Source organism: Microtus pennsylvanicus, chromosome 4, assembly GCF_037038515.1.
Source record: "Microtus pennsylvanicus isolate mMicPen1 chromosome 4, mMicPen1.hap1, whole genome shotgun sequence".
Taxonomy (NCBI): Eukaryota; Metazoa; Chordata; class Mammalia; order Rodentia; family Cricetidae; genus Microtus; species Microtus pennsylvanicus.
In genome coordinates, this window is record NC_134582.1 from 45,459,832 (window position 1) to 45,478,393 (window position 18,562).

The 18,562-nt window shown below is 43.7% G+C and overlaps 1 protein-coding gene across 12 annotated transcripts in view; it reads right to left on the minus strand.

The window, feature by feature from the left end:
• Nucleotides 1–18,562, minus strand: part of LOC142847796 (protocadherin alpha-7) — a 207,052-nt gene that overhangs the window by 30,787 nt on the left and 157,703 nt on the right. For 11 of the 12 annotated variants that reach the window (XM_075968847.1, XM_075968850.1, XM_075968848.1 and 8 more), the window contains exons 2-3: nt 5,358–5,416; nt 1,463–1,551 (exon numbers count right to left, since the gene is read on the minus strand). In XM_075968847.1, coding sequence (XP_075824962.1) covers nt 1,463–1,551; nt 5,358–5,416 — 148 coding nt within the window. Of the gene's footprint in view, nt 1–1,462; nt 1,552–5,357; nt 5,417–14,517; nt 17,578–18,562 lie in introns of those variants that run through there. The other variant, XM_075968840.1, reaches the window with a different exon arrangement.

Below are 18,562 nucleotides of genomic sequence, written 5' to 3' on the forward strand. Positions count from 1 at the left end.
AGACATGGGTCATGGGCAGTTGGGCTAGATGACCTCCAGGTTCCACCCCTTCTGAAGAAGCTATTGGCAATGGAAAGATGAAGGGGGAGAGAGATCCCCCCCCACCCGAGGATGTGGCAACTGGTAGGTTTCCAGTTCTCCAGTGCCTGGCCCCACACCCACGCACATACAGGCAACACTAACTGGACTTAGCAGTCTACCAAAATAAATGACACGAAGTTAGGAGGGGATATGTTGGGGGATATAAAGAAAATTGTAAGGGGTAAATGGGGATTAGATACAATCATATTTCATTGTATTTGTGTATGAAATGCTCAAAAATAAAAAAAATATTAAAGAAAAAAAGAACTTGGATGCATTCTACTTGCTGACTAATAGTAAGTGTGTGTGTGTGTATGTGTGTGTGTGTGTGTATGCATTAGGGACATATATTCCTAACATCCTTTTGAACCTGAAGGAGAAACCTGGGTCAGAAACATGAAATAACCCATAAATATTCCCATTTCACATGTAACTCAAAACTTACACCAACCAATGCCATTTATGAGAAGATATATTTAAAGCTAGCTCCTAGCTCACCAAATTAACCTATAATGTCTTCATGACAACAAGACTAGGACTAAAGGTAGGGAGGGTGACCAGGCATGACTTCATGTATGGCTTCGAGTAGCTCTGACATGTCTAGGTGTCTTCTCATCCTACAGCATTTAGTATTCGGAGAACACACTCCTTCCTCATTTCTTCATTCGAACGGGGGTTGCAGATCTGTCCAACGAACTCTTACATGTTCTTATCCTTGCCATCTGGTAATATTAACTGTCTGATAAATTGTTCAACTTGTGCGTTTTTAACAAATCTTACTCTTTAGTTGACTTGTGAAACACTCATAAATAGCAAATGCTGCTTGATTAGAATAAACGAAAAATCCTTAGAGTTGCCGGCAAAAATAGGCCCTTAGCTGCTCACGCTATTTAGGCTAATCATTTGAAAGGCATCAGGTCATTTTTAGAAAGAAGTTTCCACGTATACCTTCTTACGTCATCTGTTAGGTGTGTGTGCATGTATGCATTTTAATCTGGGCGGATTGTTACGAGGCACCGTGCTTTGCAGCCGTGTCACATATGCCTGGATACCCTTGTTTGACCCTATCTCTTGTTACTCAGAAGCTGTGTGACTGTGAGTTCATTCCTGAACTTCTGTTTTTCAGTCTTTAAAATGAAAATAGGTGTAATAGGCTCTTGGTTATCTATTTTCAGACGAGATCGGGCGTGTTCAGGGTGGTATGGCCGTAGACGGTTATCTATTTTCAACTCTTGAAGAACTCTAAGCAAAAAAATCAAAACATCTTTGTATAGACAGATATAGTGTTTGTATGGAAGAAAAGGAGCCGTCTCTTACAAAACCAGGGTATTTGACCCATTTCCAGAACCCGAGCCAGAGGAGAGAGATCCTGAGTCTTTACCTGGTGTCGCACTGGATACTGTCGGCCACTGCTGATCAGGCCCTCCTGGACCAGCCCGAAGAATGCCCGCCTCCTCCAGGTGCACGGAGCTGAGTAAACATGGAGACCCAGATAACAGTTAGACCATGACTGCTTTTCCAACTCTCCTCCTGCCCTCAGAAATTGTCTCCACTACAAAGGGAGGGCTGCAGCTAACACTCCCTGCTCATGCTTCAACTGCAGCCATTACTGCTGAGCAGTCACCTTGCAAAACTGCAGTACCATTGCTGACATACCGCCTGCTGTGCCACAGTGATAATAACGTGTTCTGTCTTGATGGCAGTTTTGGTTTTCATTAATGCCTTGTGGTGCCCACTAAATCTAACAAAAGACCCACAAGAGGAAAAAGGCCATTTCTGTCCCTCAGTGTTGATGAGGGAAGCTGGTTCTCCAAACTCCCAACCCACGCTCAGGTTAAACACACTAGTATCGTCAGCAGTAATAAAAATGGCTACCCAACTCATTCCTGGGAGGGTGGGGTGGGCATACTTGAGAACTGAACTCTAGGCTTCATACATGCTTGCCGAGATCTCTATCACTGAGCTACATTCCCATCCCTTCATAATTTAAAGACAACATATCATTGAGAGGACTGGCTTTGAAGCTAGCTTTGAAGTTGTTGTTTTTCTCTAGCGACCTCCCAAGTCATTGGAGTTATAGGCATATGCTACCATACCCAGACCAACTAACAATTTTGTTAGTTTTTCTGAAAGAAAAGTTTATTTGATAAACTACAAGAAACAGTAGAATGGGCAGACGGTAACAAAAGTATCGCTTGCTGATGTGGGATTCCCCTCTGTATGCTGTGACTATCATTGGTTAATAAAGGAACTGCTTTGGGCTATAGCAGAACTATAGGGGAACAGAGCTATGTGGCTGGGGAGGACTAAACAAAATGCTGGGAGAAAGGAGGTGGAGTCATAGAAAAGCCATGTAGCCCCGCTGGAGACAGACACCAGAACTTTAGCAGATAAACTACAGCCACGTGGTGATACAGAGATTAATAGAAATGGGTTAAATAAATATGTAAGAGTTAGCCAATACGAAGCTAGAGCTAATGGGCCAAGCAGTGATTTAATTAATACAGCTTCTGTGTGGTTATTTTGGTTCTGAGCAGCCGGGATGAACAAGAGGCCTCCTTACTACAGCCTGCCACCAGCCCTGACTAATTGTTAGCATTACTTTGATTTTTTTCTGTATTGTTTTACAAATAGGTGACCTACCCAACATATCCTAAGACCAGAGAAATCCAGTGGTTCATAGATCCACATTCAGAAGAGATTAATTCAGCATAAAACACTGCTGGGACACAACCTGAGAGACTCTTAGAGGCTAGCAGAGAGAAATAAAGCTATCCAAGGGCAGGAAGAATACTGTATCTATTTATGTTTGTCTACAGTTAGTTCGTATAAGAGCTTCAAATGTATCCAGACAGAGGAAGAAGGAAAAGAAGCTCCCAACCCAGTATCTGGGGAAATCCCCCAAGTTGGAGGACACTTTTAAATTAGATCTTTGTTTATCCTCAAATTAAATTACTAAAACCTCAACCAGGTAGTGGTGGTGCAGAGGCAGGTGGACCTCTGTGAGTTCAAGGCCAATCTGGTCTGCAAGAGCTAGTTCCAGGACAGGCTCCAAAGCTACAGAGAAACCTGTCTCAAAAAACAAAACAAAACAAAAAAAATTACTAAAACCTCAGTGACTGAAGGAGTCCCATGAGACAGTGGATCATAAGTAGAAGAGAAAGGGGATCTATGCATCCAGTAGTCCCTTGCTCTTTCACGCCAAACACACTGGGTAGAAATCCCCTGACTGAGCTGTGACTTAACACTGTTATCCTTCATTTCTAACCTGGAATTTTCCAAGTTTTTTTTTTCCAAGTATTTATGTCCTTTGGGAGCTTTTTGATCTACCAACAAATTATATGGATATAAAAACATAACTTCCCTGCAACCAGTTTAGCTCAAAGCAGATTTAAAAAAAGAAACTAAGAGTGAAATCTGCCCGAGGTTAGACAGGCCAAGCAGCCAGTGCGCTGTGAAGAGTGGGTTAGACAGGCCAAGCAGCCAGTGCGCTGTAAAGAGCGGGCATTCTTTCCATTCTTGGTTCTAATACATGTTCAGTGCACTGCACTGTGAAAAAGACACAATGTTTTAGTTTCAAATTGTATTTCCTTCCTTACCCACTTAAATGCCCCCTCCACCCCCTTTTTTTGAGACAGAGTATCTCTGTGTAACAGCCCTACCTGTCCTAGAACTAGCTCTGTAGATCAGTCTGGCCTCAAACTCACAGAGCTCTGCCTGCCTCTGCCTCCCAGAACAATAAAGTGTTAATTCCTTTAATATTTCATTTTAAACAGTTTTGAAAAAGTTGCACCTCACAGCTTTGGTACCTTTCAAGCAAAACTTCCATTCAATTGCAATGACAAAAGCTGATACTGTAAAAGGAGCTCGGTTTACCTAGTGCCCAGCTCCACAAACATCTCAGCTGCACACAAAAGCACAGCTCGTCTCTAATAAGTAGAAAGAATTCCACTGATGCCTCACAGAACAGCATCTGCATGAGTGCTTCTAGCTTAAAATCATGACCCTGGTTCCAGCATGACATCTCAACCAGCCAGCTCCAATCTTCAGTCCTTCCCTGATTGCTCCTGCTTCAGAAATAGCACCCACATAATGATCTCTGATCACTTGTAAGCTTGAGAAGGCATTAATTTATTTTAATCTAATGCATGCTTAATGAGCTAAAATTATATTTTCATTAATTCTACACATACTACTCTACAGCTTTCTCTCTAGACACTGGCCTAGGTTTGATGAAGACCCAATTAATAATTGCCCAGATATTCTGAGGGGCTTAAAGTCTGGAGTTCATTTCTTCTTCAAAGTTAAATCCTTTTGCTAATACAATCATTAGTTTCTTGAGCCTCCCTATCTAGTTTCCAAAGACAGTCACAAATAATGAATCTTTCATTTGGCCCCATGGCATGGACACATCAGCTCTGGGAATCAGTTACTGTCAAAGAGACAAAGTAGACAAGACAAAACTATATTAAATCCGAGTCTTGAGTAATGTTATTACTCTAAGTTGATCTAAAGCAAGCTAGATTTGGTCTCCAGATATTCAATAAAGTCCTGAACATGGCTCCTCTCTAAAGAGCCCATGATATTGGTAAAAATAAGAGAGCAAACTGGTGGAGAAGACAGAAGATTCTGGCAGGGGCAAACGCAAACAACAATAGCTATCAGTTATTGTGGCTAACAGTATGTAATAGTCGGGGTGAGACAGGAGAACAAGGAATGTGAAACAGGAAACAATGTATGTACAGTTATAATGTATACACATTATAATGTATTTTAAATGTGCATACATTTATAATGTACTTAAATCTGTATTAATTAAATTTTTAAAAGAGAGAGAGAGAGAGAGAGATGGAAGTGTAGGTGAGAGGGGATGAAGGGCTTGGAATTGTCACAGGAAATTTAAAATAGTTTTAAGTTGATATAAAGGTTTTAAGCTGACACGTCCTTGTAGGAATTTTTATGAAAGCACAGAAACCTGCCCATGATTCCAAATGACATTTTCATTTCCCAGCACTCAATAAGCATTTGGCACTAATTACTTCCAATGTTTCAAGAAATAATCATGGAGACAAAAATAATTGCATTCGCCGGGCAGAGTTTCTAAAGCATCTCAATTTAAGCAGCTGCTTCTGGCCTGAGGAGATACAGTTTATCTAACAGAGCCCACTTCAAGTTACTCCCAAGTGAAGGAAAGAAGGAAGGGAGGGAGGGAGGGAGGGAGGAAGGAAGGAAGGAAGGAAGGAAGGAAGGAAGGACAGACGGACATACATACATACCTGTGCATGCCTGCTCTCAGCGAGGCAGAGTAACGCCAGTCAGGGTTGGGCTGTCGGGGCTGCAAAAATCACAAAAGGAGTTTACTGTTAGCATGGCAGATCAATGTGCTCCCAGGATAGTATCAATCGATTAGTTGTCCCTTAAATATTTTCATGCATCCAATCGAAAATACCAAATGGGACATTTCATATGGAATGACAAAATGAAACTATAACACACAATACTTTTAGGAGAAAATTAAATTACGTGACTCAGACTGAATATCAAGGAAGTCCATATGTAGGGGTGATGTGAGGGTCAGGTTTAGCTTTGCCCTGCCCAAATGTTATTAAAACACTAGAGCGGTCTGTCTTATGACAGAAAAAACTTTCGTTGTTTTACCCTCCAATGCCTCATCCAAGACACACCTTCAATTTTGTAGTCTAGCTATAAAGAATACACGGTTACACAAATTCTGCCGACCTGGCTGGACTGCAGAGGACTGCAGTCTACTGCTGGCTTTGCAGACTGCAGCATGTTTGTCCCGGGAAGGATGTGCCCAGTCATAACACTAGACACTGATAACAGCCTCTTCTACTGATGGAGGAGGGATTGTAGAGAGAAGAAAACAAACCATTGCCGTTTGACCTTGTTTTCCCACTTAAACCGTCTCATAAATCTCTACTGGCTCCCTGCTCCTTGTTCACGCTTTTCCTCCTCATTCAATTCTCTTCACTCAGCCTTGATTGCTTTAGCAAGAAGTAGCTGAAGTCCATGAAGACCTTGATGCTTTCTGCACCATCTGTGTTCAGAAAGAAATTTTGTGTGCCCTCTGCCCACAAACTGTCATTCCAAAGTAGAGCTGGTAAATAGGAAAATATGGGCACCTGAAGACCCAGTGGGGTGCTACGTACTATGTATTAGAAGATACTCAGAATTGCTAAAGAAAAAAAAAAATCAGGCAAGGTGTGGTGGAGCCCGAAAATGAAAGGCGGTTGTAATTTGTGCTTTCCTCCGGGTCACGTGATCACAGTTAGCAACATAAAGCTGCAGCAATGCCAATAAACTATATCAAAGAATCAGCTATTCTTACCCCATAGTTCATACAGTCCATGCAAGCAATGTGAAGTATTCTCATAAACACACTTCATAAGAGAAGTGATGGGGCCAGAATCCCAACCTTCTAACAGATTTAGGGATGGCTAAGTGGTACCCAGAGACCTAAATCAAAGCCTAGAAAAGTGATGACTCTGATTACTGTATCAAAGTCTCTCACCCCATACAAGCTGTCACCCCATTCCCTTGTATTCTGCTGGCAAGAAACGTATATGTAACTGGTTTCATCCTTGGTTTGCAAATCTATAACATGCTATTATTGTTCCAGATAAAGTAGCACAAATTATCCACAGACGAAACAAAACAAGTTTCCATTTTTTTACAAGTATTGTTAGAGGCAACAAAAGAGAATGTTTGCACACGATTTTATGAACCTGAAAACATGACTAAAATACATCTGATGAAGTTTTCAGCATCACCATCTTCTCCTGCCGTTGGTAGGACCAGTGTCAGCTTGCCCACAGAGAAAATCTTTTTAGAAAGATTCTGACATCTGCTGAGTAACTTGCTTATTTTTCTATGATTGGCTGACACTCATGATGAAAATCACTGCAACTTGATCTTCGGGATGAAATCACTAACCTCAATTTGCTGAAAGGCACAATTCTATCAGAACTGAGCAGGAGACTCACTTTATTACACAATTTCACTTCCTCAACAACACAATTAATTTGTCATGTTGCTATTTTCAATAACAGTCGATCAGCAACAACATACTCCTCAGATTTATTTGCCAGAATGAAAGTTGCAAGATTTCTTATGGCAATAAGATCAGACAGGGACAAAGAAAGGAAGAAAGCAATTAGTTAGTTTAATTCGCAATCTGATGCTATACAATGAAATAAGCACTTTTATTCTAATACTTTCCTAATCAGATGATACATTCTGTGAAACTGATTGTATTTGTTTTACTCATAAAACAGACAGATTTTCTTACAATATTCATGAATGCAGGGCTATATCCTTAAAATGTAGCAGACATCTGACACTGGATAGGTTTTTATTTTATTTTATTTTATTGTGTGGTTTTCCCAAGACAGGTTTCTCTAGGTAACAGCCTTGGCTGTCCCAGAACTCACCAAGTAGACCAGGCTGGCCCTGAACTCACAGAGATCTGCCTGCCTCTGTCTCCCAAGTGCTGGGATCAAAGGCTTGTGCCACCACGCCCAGACATTTAGAGTATTTTTGAATAAACAAACTGTCACACAAATTGTGACAATTGTATTTAAATTATAAAAAATAGTAATCTGTAAAGACACTAAATTTGCCTGGTTGGTGAATATACAGTTACAGCTACTTTCCTAATAGTGATTCATCTTAAAAGAATACAAAATTGAAATCCAAAAATGTATGTGGGTTTCACAGAAAGTTTGGATAAATTTGGGAAAAGTTCAGGTTGAAAGGCTGACTGCTGCTGGATCTGCTACAAGACAGTAAGGTTTTGGACTAACTATGATGGTTTACCTCTAAAACATTTTAATATCATATCTCTTGATTTTGTTCGCATGTTTGTTCGAGAGAAGGTATCATGTGCTCATGTTGGCTCAAACTCACTATGCCAGGGCTGGCCTTGAACTCTTGACTCACCCAGCTCCACCTGTCAACTGCTAGGATTACAGACTAATGACACACCCTGTGTGTGCTGAATTTCCATTGGTGAAGAACTCCAGTTTAGTCTTCTAAAACAATAATAGTCGCAGAACTCCAGATGCAGAGAAAGTCAATTAGGTAATCCATGTAAGTGATGTAATATTACTGAAGAACAAGTACCAACTTGAGTTCCTGCTAAAATTATAGCAAAAGTTTAATTTATCCTGTTACGAATTATTTGTGATTTATGCCATAGAATACTTAAGCAACAGAAGGATGAATCACTCCTAAGATGGTTTAAAGTAAAACAGGTTTAAAATATCCCGTTATTTATAAACTCTCATGAACACTCAGTAAAATGAACACTTCTTCCAGGTGGTAGTGGTGTACGCCTTTAATTCCAGCACTCAGGAGGTAGAAACAGGTGGATCTCTATGAGTTTGAGGTCAGCCTGATCGACAGAGTGAGTTCCAGGACAGACAGAGCTAATCAGAGAAATCCTGTCTCTAAAAACCAACCAACTAGACAAAGCAACAAAAAAATCCTGCTGTCTTCTTACCATGCAAACTGCTGTTGGATTTGTCAATAAACTGCTTTTTGAAACCCAAAACTAGATGCAATATCTCCTTTTTCATTCAGAATGTCTCCACAGCCAATTTTTCACAGTGCTATCTAATAAACACTGATCTAAATTGCTATAGGAATAGTGCTGAGATAACCCTGAGACCCCCACACCAAAGGCACATGCCCTGTGTAATCCCAAGACTCAGACTGTGGTGGATTTACCCCCATAATTGTGTTTAGAAAGCTTAGCTGTCTTTTTTTAAAAAGTGGGCTCATTTGGATAGGACCATCCTAACCACAAGAGGCTTTTACATTCAAGTCTAGAAGTCGCAGACAGAAGTCAAAGATGTGAAACATGAGACAGAAAATTCCATGTGACAGAAATTCTCTAAGGCCAGTCCTAAGAACAAGTCACATGACAAGACCTACAAGAAACCTCTCTGAGCTGAGAGTAATGTTCTTTCTTGGCCCCAGCAAAAAGAGATAAGCCAGCTAGGATTCTGTCCCCCAAGGAACTGAACTCTGCTAACAACCTCAATGAATGTCCATGTAGATTCTTCTTCAGACCCTTCAAAAGAGTACCTATACAATGTGTTGAGTTTTTTTAGCTTTATGAAAACTGAAGTGAAAAACTTAACCACATAGTGCAGGACTATGAGACACTAAGTGGATGAGGTTTTAACCACTAATTCATGGTAATTTGTTACAAAGCAATGGGAAAGGAATGCATTAAAATAAAACCAAAATCTAACACTGAGAATAATCATGACTATATGATATATTGGTTTTTCAGTAAATCAAAATTGGAAGGGGATAAACTTGAGGATTCTGTGTAAAAAATTGCCTTCCAAGTACAACATGTAAACTCCAAGCTACAGGGCGGGAAAGGAAACTAAGATGACTTTAAAATATGCGTGATAAAATCTAGTACAACAGAAAGTGCAAGGTCGGTTATTCCGGAAGCACAGCCTGCTAGAACAGCAGCTACTCTCTTACACACAGTTACATCTCCCTGGAACCAGCGAGGCCAGAAAGAAATGGACATTTCTCTCCACCTTTGCAATGTCAGATATTTCTTTGCATGTGCCAAGTTCAAATTCTTGAAAAAAAAAGAGCTTGCATAATTTTTAGGTTGGCAGATTTAAAACACTGCTAAAAAATTCTCTCGACCTCTGAATTTTTAATTCATAGCTATAGATTATACTGGTCAAAGTATTATATTAATCAGGTAAATTATGTTCATATTATAATATACATGAAAACTCTGATCCAAGTGAGGGTCTGTAAAAGTCACATTTAAAAACACCTGTAAAAACAAACGAACAAACCAAAAAAAGCCAGGCAGTGGTGGTGCACACTTTTAGTTCTAGCACTTTGGAGGCAGATGCAGACAGACCTATGTGAGTTCGAGGTCAGCCAGGTCTACATAGAGAAATCTTATCTCAAAAACCAAAACTAAATCAAAACAAAAACCAAATAATTGCACCTGTGATAATAGACTACATGTGACTGAAAATCAGAATGGGATCTACGTGAAAGGAGGGGGAGACCCCATGGTGAGGGAGAGTCAATAAAAAGAAAGTAAGAAAATGCCATGATGCAACCTATCATTTTGTATGCTAACAGAAGGAGGAGGAAGAAGGGGAGGAAGAGGAGGAAGGAAGGAAGGAAGGAAGGAAGGAAGGAAGGAAGGAAGGAAGGAGAAGGAGGAGGAAGAATTCCATTAAATTTTCCTAAAAGTATCTTGGTGATGGCAATTTTCCTCAAATACTTACAAACTGACATCATTCTGACCTCTCATTGAAAGCAAAAATTCATAGCCAACCAGGGCAAGAATCCAGAAATGAACCTGCTATTCTGTCAGGTAGACAGACTGCCAATAGACAGTGTATAATATGCCAAGTCGTGCCCCTGCAGTGTTCTGAGTAAGACCAGATGCCCATGTGATAGCTCATGGTGGGGTCAGGGGAGAGGGTAGGTCAAGGTCAAACATTTCTTCATTAAAATGAATATGGCTAAAGAGACGAAGAAGAGCTCAGCCATTACTCCTTTATGCTCAACTCTCTCTATGGGGAAAAATAAGGAAGGATTTATTTGAAGAAAACACCGTATGTACTATTAGACCAAGGACAGTAAACTTTCCCCCCAGAACAGCCCCTATAGACCATATGAAAATGGCAACACTAAACAGCTCCACCCACTAAAAACTTGTCATCAAAGATGAAATACTAGAGGAGAAATTAATGATTAAAATTTCTTGGCTTTGGAGCTGGAGAGCTGGCTCAGTGGTTTAGAGCCCTTGCTGCTCTTGCAGAGAATCAGGGTTCAGCTCCCAGCACCCACATAGTGGCTCCTGACTGCCTCAATTCCAGTTCCCGGGGATCCAATGCCTTCTACTGCCCTCTGTGGGCTCTGAAACACTTGTGGTGCAAATAAAGTTGTAGGCACACACATACTCATAAAAATAATGGATACAAAATAAAATCTGTTGATCTTATGTGGTGTGGTATCACGTGCATATAATCACTCAGGAGGATCGGGAGTTCAAGGTCATTCTCAACTACATATTGATTTAAAGGCCAGTCTAGACCATAGAAGACCCTGTCTCCAACAAAGCCGTTTTGTCTATTCTGACCATTTTTCAGTTTTAAAAACACGCCATCACGTTACTGTACTTTGAATGTAAATCATTCCAAGATAGAGCCACCAGATGGCAAAGTCAGTCCTAGAGGAAATGTATTTGGTAACACTGAAAGATCACACTAACTCTTCCAGGTCTCCATGTCTAGATTAAGTTGGTCAGCACATACAGTGGATACATAACTAAGGATCTGATAACTGCAAATTGCTTCATTATACGTAAAAGTGAAGCCAAGCTGAAATCACTCTGCTCTTCCTTTATGATTTCACATGCTGTGTGACTGAGCACTCAAAGTGACTCATTAGCAATCAATCTTAGATGCAGGCTCTTTTCATGGAGACTCTGAAAGAGGTGCCAACTACTCTCACTTGAGGTTTCTAGAAGGCTCTGAAGAGAAATTGTGCCCTGTAGCCAAAAGCCATCACCGCACAACTCAGGAAATCAAAACAACAAACAAACAAACAAAAAACCCTGCAAAGTCTACCAAAAGACCAAAGTCTGCTGCTAAGTGATGATGTTTAATAAGCAACAAAAGAAACCTTACTTGGTGAAAGGACAAAGATAAAAGCTCCGAGTAAGCGTTGCCAACAGCACAGCAGTAAATAAGTAAATAGCTGGCTGTAGCATTCTGCCCGAATAGCCCATGCAAAAAAGTACAACTGGGATTTCTGTCCACTCCTACTGTTGAAGAAAACATAGGCTTTGGAGTCAAACAGATGTGACTTAGAATACAACTAGCAGTGTGCTATGCTATCTAACCTCTCTGATAATGTTTGGTTGTGTAAAATTAAGAAGCAATGAAATCCCATAAACACATACTGCAAAATAGAGCACTTCTTAAATAGCAGAGTGGTCAATGAGTACAAATTCCTTCACTCTTCGTGTCCAGTCTTCATCTATTTAAGTGCTGGCACGTGGCATTAGTAGCATTCCAGCACCTTCCTGCCATCTGCAGTAACGAGGCGAGGAAAGAGAAAACCCTACCTGAGAAAGCCAGCTTGACCTAGCCACGATGATTTTCAAAACAGATGGACTTCTGTCGCCATTTTGCCGTGCTAGAGCAATGGGACTGACGTTTTCTCCATAACTGCAATGAACTCAGGAGCTATAGACCTGGGGGCACATCACTGAATTCTGAGAGGAGTCTATCACATAGCATTTGCCTTTACTAAACAAGCACTGTCCTGGCAAAGTCCCACGAAAGCAAATACTTCCTGACACAATTTTATCCCTCCATCGACGGTTTGTGTACCACAGTAACTATTAACATACAGGTCAGTGTAAGACAGAAACAGTTCATGGATCAAAGTGCCCCAAGCATTGGATCAATGGAGAAAGTACTAGCATGTCATTTCCCTAAGCTTCCAGCACACAGCTGGTGGCAGAGCTGAGCTGTCCTGGCTGACTGTGCATGCCTCTTCACTACCTGCAGACTGCCCCAGCCCCAAAGGACACCACCTGAACCTATTAAGCAAATGTCAAAGAGTATCCTTATTTAAAGACAAATCATCTTTACAGGCTTCCAAAACCTACAATGTAAAAACTCTAGAAATGCTTTGCTGCCCCACTTCCCTCCTTCTCCCCCCCCTTCCTTCCTCTGCAATCTGCCTCCCTGACGACTCAGCATTGACTACTTATTTTCAGGCTCTTCTGATAAGTGATGAATAGCCAGAGGAAAAGGAAAAATACAAACTCCTGGCAATCGAGAGGGGAGATTCCGGGGCTTATGCACTACTCTCGTTAACAGTGAACTTTGAATGCAAAAATATAGGCATTAGTAAACCATACCAATATGCTAATGAAAAGTCACAAGCTATAGGAAAAGCAAATATTATTAATTCATTTAGTGCTGACTCTCAGAATCCTAGCTACAAAGTAGTTATTTGGAAAGTAAATGCCTCCCTATTTATAGGACAGGATTTTGCTTTGAAATCCAAGTTTAAAGGATCACAAGACAGGCCTGTATTATTTCCAGCATGCAGAGAGAATTACTACCCAAATACCCAAATATGCCTACACATTAATGTACTTCTCAATAATTTCTATGCATTCTTCATTTTATTGAGCAATATGGCCTGCGGCTACTTAAAAGTCAAAACTAGTACATATACTGGCCTTCGTGTAGAGCAAACCAGTCACTTTCTAAGCCTTTTATACTATTGCAGGACTAATTTCTGATCCAGAAAATAGACACACACTTTCAGAGTGTTGTCATTTAACTTAAAAACATGGAAGGCTTAAAAATTATACCCTACATTTCATCAAAAGCACAGGAATTGTTAACATGGAATCAGAAGATTATTGATCTTAAAGATATTTAAGGCGAATGCTGAGACCTGATCCTAAGATGACATCAGAGCATGCTAAGGAAGGGGGGCTAGGTTGGAGGTCTTTGTCCCTTATTCCCCAGTTTTGTCCTGGTCTTCACCATCCCCACAGACTCCTTGCCCATTCCTTCTCCGGGTTCTCTCAGCCCAATGTGTACTCCTTTATGCTGGCTTACTACCATTCATTTCCTCTCTCAGCCTTCCACAAGAGTGACTGCATCATCCAGCCGCAGCAAACTGGAGTTTCAGAGTGAGGACGCACTCTGCACTTTTCCCTTTCAGTGTGAATGTCCATAGAAGCCTATCACATTAGTCTTGTGTAATTAATTCAGTAAGTTTTAGGGATGAGGTCTCATACTATGTAGCCCCAGCTAGCCTGGAACTCTTTATGTAGACCAGGCTAGCCTCCAACTCACAGAGATCCACCTGTCAGTAATTTTTTACTAAGATTAAAAACAGCAACAGTTCCCAGAGGTAACTACACATCTCTGGAGGTCTGAGGGCATATATATTTGATTTTTTTTAAAGTCCAAAGCAATTACCCTGTAGCTAACATAGCAGAGGTCATTTCTCTTCAAACCTCACATTACCTCCCGGTAGATCACCCTTATTCCCAGACATGTTCTATTTCTACAGAGCTGTGCTTCAACCAAAAACACCTAAGACTAATCCGCACTTCTCAAGTACTTTTATGGCTAATTTTTCACATGTGCCACTAGGAAATGGTAAGTAAACTAATTCTCCAGGGCTTATTTTCTAGAGAGCAAAGAGCAGGTTATAATAAGATCAGAGATACCATTAATATTCAATTTACCAGATAAACCTTGTCGGTGATAATAAGTCACTAATGCCAATCACAGAGGGTTGGGAAAAAGGACATGTGAAAACAAACAAACAAACAAATGCAGGCCTTTCTGGAAGACACCCTGATCACTATCTCACCTCATTTTGAGAGACAGCCTCATTTTTTAGGATAATCAGGTTCCCGGTACTCTGCCTCTGCCCACTTTGACCCGTGAGATGCCTGTTATCAGTCACCGAGGCTTGGGCTCCCCCAGGTCCTGGCCCTGTCTGGGCCCCTGTGTTGTAAAACATGAAAGTATCGCTCCCTGAGCCCGCTGTCAGGCAGGCCTTGTAGCAGTAGGTTTTGGTGAGGGAGCCATTGCCTCGAACTTCAATGAAGTGAGGCTGTACTTTGAGGCCGTGTGGTATCCTGGCATCGATATTGTTATTGGCCTGTTTGTACAGTTCCGCCGGGCACCGCTCCCTCACTCCACAGAAGCCTCCGCAGCATGCCGTGCCATAGGCAGTGTAGCGGTAGCACTTGATGATGCTCAAAACAATGATTGTCAAGAGGAATATAAAAGACACTGTGCTTAATGCTATTATGAGATAAAGTGTGATTTCAGAGTATGTCCGAGCACTCTTTATATGTCTCTGAGTGTCCGGGAGCATTTTAGAAACCCTGTCCACCACAGCTACTGTAATGGCCACAGTAGCTGATAGAGGTGGCTCTCCATTGTCACGAACCACCACAGTCAGGTTGAAAGTGGTACCACTCTCATCTCCGATCTTTCTGGTAATCCTAATTTCTCCCGTGTGAAGTTCTACTTTAAAGAGGTCCGAGTCAGACGTTGGGACTAAATGGTAAAAGAGCCAAGCGTTCTGCCCAGAGTCTGAATCCATGGCTATGACTTTGGTGACCAGGTAGCCAGCAGGGGCAGTCCGAGGCACCATCTCAATGGCTGCTGATGAATTAGTTGAGGTAGGGTATAGAATATGAGGGGCGTGGTCATTCACGTCCACCACATACACATTAGCGGTCACAGTGCTACTTAGTGGTGGCCTCCCCTTGTCCTGGGCCTCCACGGTCACGAAAAACTCTCGAAATTTCTCGTAATCAAAGGAGTTGACAGCATAAAGGCTGCCGCTGGCACTGTTAATGGAGACGTAGGAGGTGACTGGCAGCCCTTGGATCTCCCGGTCTAGGAGTGAGTAAGTCACCTCTGCGTTCTCCTTTTGATCTGGGTCTGTGGCTTGCACCGTGCAAAGCAACACACCCGGCAAATTGTTTTCCTGGACGTAGATGGAATAGGAGTCCTTCAGAAAGCTCGGCGGATTGTCATTGATGTCAGAGATCTCAATCTGCAGTGTCTTTTGAGAGGTGAGTGGTGGTGTTCCCCCATCAGTGGCCGTCACTGTGATGTTGTAGGCAGCTACCCGCTCCCGATCCAGTGGGCCACTCACCACGAGTGTATAGGAGTTTCCAAAGCCATTGAGTCGGAAAGGCAGCGTAGCCTCCAGACCCAGGCTCACTTTCCGGTTGGAGCCCGAATCTTGGTCATTCACGCTGAGAAGGGCCACAACAGTGTTAAGAGCAACATCCTCAGGCACTGGACTGTACAAGTCTGTGAGGACCACCTCGGGAGCGTTGTCATTCACATCCAGAATGTCCACCAACACCTTGCAGTGACCCGCCATGGGTACTGGTCCCCGGTCAGTCGCTTGCACATAGATCTGGTAGGAGGAAGACTCCTCATAATCCAGAGTCCCACTTACTCTGACTTCCCCTGTAACGGCATCTATGCTGAAAAGCTGTCTCTCCCGGTCAGATGTGTAGCTGCTCAAGGAGTACCTGAGTTCACCGTTAGAACCCTCATCCGGATCCGAAGCATTCAACTTTACTACCAAGGTGCCTGGGGGAGCGTCCTCCCGCAGCTGGACACGGTAAGTGGATTGGTCAAAGGCAGGAGAATTGTCATTAGTGTCCAGGACGCGAACAGAGATCTGAGCCGTGCCTGAGCGAGCTGGAATGCCCCCGTCCACCGCAGTGAGAACCAAGTGGTGCAAGGCAGCCTGCTCGCGGTCTAGGCCCTTCCGCAGCACGAGCTCCAGCACCTTGCTATTCTCCTGCAGGGGTTTAAGGTCCAGCTCAAAGTGTTCGCTGGGGCTGAGCTCGTAGGTCTGCACTGAGTTGGCGCCAACGTCGGGGTCCTGTGCGCTCTCAATGTGAAACCGCGCTCCAGGTGCCACAGACTCGCTTACCTGAAGCTGGTAGTCCGGCCGCGGGAAGCGCGGCGAGTTATCATTGATGTCCAGTATCTCCACCTGGATCGAACTCACTGCCACCGGGTTGTGCGCCAGCACTTCCAAGCTAAGCAGGCAACGAGGCCGCTGCTCGCACAGTGCCTCGCGATCGATGCGCTCGTTGACGAAGAGCGCTCCGTTTGTCAAGTCCAATTCCAGGTAGCGCGGGCTGGGCGCACCCAGATGGTTGATGCGCAGGCAGCCGGGTCCCAAGCGCCGCAGTTCCAGCCCCAAGGCTCTGGCCACGTTGCCCACGAGCGCGCCCGGGCTCTGCTCCTCCGGCACTGAGTATCGTAGCTGGGAGGCCGCTGGGCTTGGCAGCAGCACTAGCAGCATCCGGAAAGACAGAAACAACAACCAGGGCAAGGGCCGCAGGGGTCGCGGATGCTCTGTCGCCCCAGGTCTGGTACCCGCCAGCTCCATAGCCGCCGGCCCTGGCGGAGGCAGCCAGGGCAGGGCAGGAGGCAGCAGCTTGGCGAGCCTGCTCCTCGCCGGGCCCCGCCTCCGCCCTCGCGGCTCTTCACGGCTCACGCGCTACAAACGCCCGAGGCCGCTCCCCTCCCAGGCGTTCTCAAGGGCTCCGAGCCCTGCCGCCCCCACTGACTCCCCATATCCCCAGCTCCTCCACTCGCCTCCAGGCGCTCCAAGGATCTCGATTTTCTGCGACTACGCCGCTGCCGCCGCCGCCGCCGCTGATGATGCTTTAGATGATGCTTTAAGGAGAGGGAGGGAGAAGCGGAGGGGGAGGGGTGCTCCGCAAGTCCAGCTCGAATTCCGCACCCAAGTGGCGGCGGACTGCGACCGTGCACCGCCCTGCCACTCCACCTACTCCAACCCCATCTCCTTCATCCTCCATCCACCGAATCCCAGCAGACCGCGGGAACACGGCCACTCCCTTTCTCCCTGCCCCCACGGTCCTGTTCATCCAGTCTCCACGCTCCCCAGCAGGCTTAACTCGTCTTTTAAGATTAGCCTGAGAAAAGCAGCTTAGAACTCTGACTATCAGCTCTCCAAGTCAAGATTTCAAAGCGCCAGCCAGGAAAATAAACTGTTGGGGGACCTGGGCGGTGCCTTACCAGTCAGAGGGAGTACATGCTGGGGAGGTGCTTTGGGGCTTTTGAAATGCAGACCCCTTGTTTACTTGACCCCCTCACCTTCCCAGGCACGGTTCTTAGAAGTACAGAAAGCCTTTAACTCCTTGGGCAAAGGGCAAAGAAGTGACTGGTGCCTTCTTCTGGGGAGCAAGTCTAAAGCAAGCATCCTGGGATCCAGCACTCTGTCTAGCTCCCAGCCACGTGCCTTAACTTTCAGTGTGTATTTTGGCAATTAACCAATATTTCAGGGTTTAAAATTCTCTTCTTCTACAACTGACTCCGTAAAGCTTCAGGAAAAACTCGTATTCAAGCTGTTCCGTCGCAGTAGGAAAAAAAATCTAGTAAAATTTCAGGCGATTCTCCCCTCGTGTTTCCTCTAATCTTACTTCAACCCTTTCTCATTTATCGCTCAAGACATTTTCTTTCAAAAATGATTAATTCTTTTTCTTTAATGGATGACAATGTCGTCAAGAGCCTACAAAGCCATTAAATCAGGAGAGTTTCTCTCGGTCTGCCCAGCCATGCTGGAATTTGAATTCGTTAATGCTTCGCAGAAAGAAATAAAAGATACTACCCTGCTGTTATTAAGCAAAATGTAGGCTGCTGGGATTTATCTTTCAGTAGCAGAAGTTTTCACTGTGTTACACTTCATCCTCTGTAAATACACGGCCCCGGTGGGCTCCTATACCTTTGTGCCCGCCCCCCCCCCCCACCCCAGTTAAACTGCTCTTCAGTGAGCAAGAAAGCTGAAGGGGTAGAGAAGGCCGTTCCGTGCTGTGTCATTGCCTCCCCGGTTTTCTAACAGT